This window comes from Anopheles merus, unplaced genomic scaffold, assembly GCF_017562075.2.
Source record: "Anopheles merus strain MAF unplaced genomic scaffold, AmerM5.1 LNR4000502, whole genome shotgun sequence".
Classification (NCBI taxonomy): domain Eukaryota; kingdom Metazoa; phylum Arthropoda; class Insecta; order Diptera; family Culicidae; genus Anopheles; species Anopheles merus.
The window spans coordinates 1,980-7,461 of NW_024428082.1; the positions used below are offsets into that span (position 1 = coordinate 1,980).

The window sequence follows — 5,482 nt, forward strand, 5'->3', positions numbered from 1 at the left end:
TTTTCCGCTATTTAACCAGAGTCAAGTGTCAGCGCGAAAATGTACGAGCCGTGAATTGCCTGTCTTCAGTGGTGACCCTAAGGAATGGATGGCATTCATTTCGAACTATGAACACTCTACGGCGATATGTGGCTACACAAATGATGAAAATATGCTGCGGCTGCAGGCGTCTTTGAAGGGAAAGGCTCGTGAAGCAGTTGCTAGTTGTCTGCTATATCCCGATAGTATCCCTGAAGCGATCGAGATTTTGAAGGAGTGCTACGGCCGTCCAGAACTAGTGGTGAACACACTGATGGCCAATATTCGCCGCATGCCGCCCCCGAAGGAAGACCGGTTCGACGCCTTAGTGGATTATGGTGTCGCTGTGAGGAACTTCTGTGCATCGATAACGGGATCTGGACTGCACAGCTATTTCGATGGTGGACCCCTGCTGGAGGAGCTGGTGGACAAGCTGCCGCCGAATATAAGGCTGAACTGGTACTATTACCAGAACCGCTGTACACATACCACGCTGGCAGTTTTCAACGAGTGGGTGAAGGAGCTTGTACGCGCAGCCAGTCGAGGTGTAAAGCATACCAGCGGTCGTAGGGAGGTGAAGCATGACAATAATATACGTCAGTACGACCGTAAGTACGCTCATCAGTGCATTCATTCCACAGGTCAGACAGCAGTAACAACATCACAACCAGTTACAACTGAGGGCAACAATTGGTGTTGCTCTGCGTGTGGGGATGGATGTCCTAACGTGTCCAACTGCAGCAGGTTCCTAGGCATGAGTGTGAGTTCGCGTTGGACAACTATAAAGCGTGCGTCACTGTGTAGAACGTGCCTCCGCAAGCACCCAGGTGCATGCCCTGTAACTACGTTGTGCGGAGTAAATGGGTGCGAACGCCGTCATCATCAGTTGTTACACTCGTCCGGTAGCAGCCAACTATTATCAGACATCCCGCCAGAATTGAGTCGAGTCAACACCAGCTGTAACGTGCATTCTGCTACTTCCGGAGGAGTTATGTTCAAGTATGTGCCGGTTACGTTATATGGGAATGGGAAGAAGGTTGATACTATCGCTATTTTAGATGACGGATCGTCGGCAACGTTTATGGAACATGACTTGCTGAGACAGCTAGGCATCAGTGGCAAGCATCGTCCATTATGCATATCGTGGACCGGTAACCAAAGCAGGGTTGAAGACGAGTCCGTAGAATTATCTGTTAAGATATCTGGCGTTGGGTCATCTTTCATATATGACATGAACACGGTCCATACAGTTCGTACCCTTGGCTTATGTGATCAATCAGTAGAACCGAGGCAATTAGCCACTCAGTATAGCCATTTGAGAGGTCTTCCACTACCATTATATCAAAATGCCTCGGCGAAGGTCCTAATTGGCATTGATAATTGCTTCTTGAGCCAAACCCTTAAAACGGTCGAAAGAGGGACAAACGAGCCGTCAGCATCAAAAACCCGACTTGGATGGGTAGTTTACGGGCCATGCTCAAGTAGCGCATCAGATTGTAACCGGTACGACGGAAATACATTTATGAACGTCCATATCTGCCCCTGCAATAAAAAAAAAGACGATGAGATGGATCTGGCTCTAAAAGAATACTTCTCTTTAGAATCGCTAGGAGTATATCGACCAATGAAACAATTGCGCTCTGATGACGAAGAACATGCGCTTAAAATTCTTTCCTCGAATGTTCGGTTGGTAGATGGGCATTTCGAAGCGAGCCTTCTGTGGAAGTACGACACAATAAAACTTCCTGATAATAAAGCGATGGCTTTGAGGCGTCACGAATGTCTGGAGAGAAAACTGCGCCGTAACCCAGAACTGAATAAAGCCATGCACTCCAAAATTGCAGAGTACGAACAAAAGGGGTACATCAGAAAGCTTTCACCGATAGAACAAAGCAGCAAAAAGTCAAATGACTGGTTCCTACCGATTTTTCCTGTCACGAACCCGAACAAACCTGGCAAGATACGAGTAGTATTTGATGCTGCTGCAAAGGTGAATGGGGTCAGCCTAAACTCGTTTTTACTGACCGGACCGGATCAACTTGTAGGACTGCTCACGGTTCTTTATAAATTTCGGGAATATAAGGTAGCAGTGACCGGTGACATTCGAGAAATGTTTTTTCAAGTGCGGATGAACCCGCGAGACCAACGAAGTCAAATGTTTCTCTGGAATGATGGAGAAATTGGAAGCACTCCTCAACAATATGTGCTACAGGTTATGACGTTTGGTGCAGCATGTTCTCCAAGCACCGCGCACTATGTAAAAAATCTGAACGCAGAAAGATTTGAAGAACAATATCAAAGGGCAGTCGAATGCATCAAATATGAGCACTACGTTGATGACATGCTCTCTAGTATAGAAACTGAAGATGAAGCTATCCAATTAGCACAGGAAGTTTGCTTCATTCACTCACAAGGCGGATTTGAGATCCGTAATTGGTTGTCCAATTCATCAAAGGTTAAAGCTGCAATGAACCGGGTTGAGCCTGGAGCAGAAGCACCCGTCGAAGTTGAACTTGCGACAGAGAAAGTACTCGGCATGTGGTGGAACACGGAGACGGATGTGTTCACGTTTAAAATCTCTCCACGATATGAGCCGCATACATTACTACAAGGACGAGTACCTACAAAGAGAGAGATTTTGAAAATACTCATGTCTATATATGATCCTCTGGGGCTAATTGGTCACCTTCTCATGTACCTGAAGATCCTGCTGCAAGAAGTGTGGCGCGCAAAGACTCAATGGGATGAAGAAATTTCTGGTAGTTTGCTTGTGAAATGGCAAACATGGGTATCCGTTCTGCCTAGTTTACAATTTGTGAGCATACCGAGGTGTTACCGGCAGGCCACGCATTTAAATCAATGTCACATAGAACTTCACATCTTCTGCGACGCCAGTGAGAACGGGATGGCCGCTGTAGCCTACTTTAGATTCGAAAGAGACGGGCTGATAGAATGTGCATTGGTGGGCTCAAAAACTAAAGTTGCACCGATATCCTTCACATCCATACCAAGGTTAGAGCTTCAAGCGGCAGTCATAGGAACACGATTGGCCCAAACAATAAAAAGCTCGCATCGTCTGCAAATCACTCGTGAAGTGTATTGGACGGATTCACGAACCGTCATTAGCTGGATTAATGCAGATCACCGAAAGTATAGCCAATTCGTTGCCGTACGCATCAGCGAAATTGTGGAAACCTCTAATGCTGTAGATTGGAACTGGGTGTCCACGAAAATGAACGTAGCCGATGAAGGGACAAAATGGCAAAAGGTTCCGGAACTCGGGCCCACCAGCAGATGGTTCCGCGGTCCCGATTTCCTATGGAAATCGACCAGTGAGTGGCCAAAAAAGGAAATGGAACCGGGTGCAACGGACGAAGAAATACGCCACAAATTACTGCACCACTCGATGTATATGCCACTATTAGAGTTCACTCGTTTTTCTAAGTGGCAGCGACTGCTACGAGCAGTTGCATACGTATACCGCTTCATAACAAATTGTCGAAAGGGTAAACTAAAACAACGAGGAGAGCTTACGCAGGATGAACTGGTACAAGCTGAAAATGCAATCTATCGACAAGCTCAGAGAGACGAATATGCGGATGAAATCGGGATGTTAAGCGATATCGAGCTACAATGTCAGCCTTGGAAAAAGCCACTCAAAAAGACTAGCCCGCTATACCAACTGAGCCCTTTCATCGATGAACACAAAGTCCTGCGAATGAAGGGAAGAATCGAGAAATGCATGTGGGTTGGCGATGACACCAAACGACCGGTGATAATTCCAAATAACCACTATGCCACCGAACTAATAATCAGTTGGTATCACGAGAAATATCGGCACGCGAACCATCAAACAGCACTCAATGAAATTCGACTTAAATATCACGTTCCGAAGCTCAAGAGCACTTATAGCCGAGTAAGACGCTGTTGTCAATACTGCAAGGTATATAAAACCGCTCCACAAAATCCTGCTATGGGAGACCTCCCGTACCAACGGCTAGCTGCCTACCAGCATCCATTTTCTTACACCGGGATCGACTACTTCGGACCGATGATAGTAGCAGTCGGAAGAAGAACCGAAAAACGCTGGGGGGTGATTTTCACCTGCCTCACTACCAGAGGAATACACATCGAGGTTGCGCATAGTCTTTCTACAGACTCGTGTATTTTCGCGATCCGCAATTTCACCGCTAGAAAGGGACTGCCACTGGAGTTCGTTAGTGATAGAGGCACCAATTTTGTAGGCGCATCTCGTGAACTGAAGGAAGCTGCTGCACTGATTGATGTGGACCGGTTGATGGCAGAGTTTGTGCAACCCGGGACAAAGTGGGTTTTTAACCCACCTGCAGCACCGCATTTTGGTGGGTCATGGGAGAGATTGATCCAATCAATAAAAAAGACGCTTGCCTCCTTTGACCTTCCTCATCACCCCACCGATGAGCTATTACGGGCTAGGTTGAGTGAAGTGGAGCTGATTGTTAACTCACGACCCCTGACAGAAATTCCACTCGAAGATGAAGCTGAATCTCCCTTAACGCCAAATCATTTCATTTTAGGCAGTTCGAACGGAAGCAAGCCTCCGCTACCCTTTGACGATTCCACTCCGTCCGTGCGTAAATCCTGGAAATCAGCACAACAGTTTGCAGACATGTTTTGGAAGAGATGGGTAATCGAGTACCTACCAACACTAACGAAGCGATCGAGATGGTACAAGCAGACGAAACCATTAGATGAAGGCGACTTGGTATTGGTTGCGGATGGAAACAACCCGCGGAACTGCTGGCCTAGGGGACGAATTGTAAAGGTGTATCGAGCTGCTGACAATCAAGTGCGGCGCGTAACTATACAGACAAATAGTGGTTTGTTAGATAGACCGGCAGTAAATGTTGCTATATTGGAGGTCGGCACAACGAAGCTAAGTCGCTGAGAGCGACTTACCGGGGGGGAGAATGTTACGAGTAACCGTGCCGACAAACCGCGTGTCCCTTATTATGGCATGCGGAATGTAAACAAGCTAAATGACAGGAGATAGGTTTAGACGTTTAGATAGGGTGACAAGATCGATCTTCGAATTTCGAACATTTCAGAAAGGGCAACGTTCGCTGCGTAACGCGATGGCGCAACGGCCATCGCGGAAAAAAAAGGGATAAATACACCGTGCGCAGAACAAACGGTCTCTTTAAAAGTTAGCGAACGATAGACCGCGTTTTTTAAAACTACTAAAATAAAAGCTTGTGAGTTTATAATCGGTCGATCCTTTTTTAAATAAAGTAAAGTTTGTACGTTAATAAAACGGTCGTTATACCTTGTTCGCCGCCGTCGAGGAGCCGACGGAGTTGCAGTTGCAACAACGATAATGGATGACCTTGCATTTTCATCAAAATTTCAAGCATGGCCATGGGGACGGTTGAGAAAGCAGTTTTAACGAAAAAAAGGTCCAACTTTAGACGGCCATAACTTTTGA

At 46.5% G+C, this 5,482-nt stretch overlaps 1 protein-coding gene across 2 annotated transcripts; it reads left to right on the plus strand.

The window, feature by feature from the left end:
- The first annotated feature begins 518 nt into the window (after nt 1–518).
- On the plus strand, nt 519–4,976 carry LOC121602553. Of its 2 annotated transcripts, none has more exons than XM_041931319.1 (2): nt 519–592; nt 660–4,976. In XM_041931319.1, the coding sequence occupies exon 2, from the start codon at nt 773–775 to the stop codon at nt 4,943–4,945; it is 4,173 nt and encodes a 1,390-aa protein (XP_041787253.1). In that variant the 5' UTR covers nt 519–592; nt 660–772; the 3' UTR covers nt 4,946–4,976. The 2 variants fall into 2 exon arrangements, with proteins under 2 accessions (XP_041787253.1, XP_041787254.1); XM_041931320.1 differs by having other exon boundaries at nt 544–1,017; nt 1,077–4,976.
- Nucleotides 4,977–5,482: the final 506 nt, after the last annotated feature.

Excerpts from the sequence above, each read along its gene's own strand:
- LOC121602553 (XM_041931319.1), top strand. The coding sequence starts at position 773 with ATGAGTGTGAGTTCGCGTTGGACAACTATAAAGCGTGCGTCACTGTGT.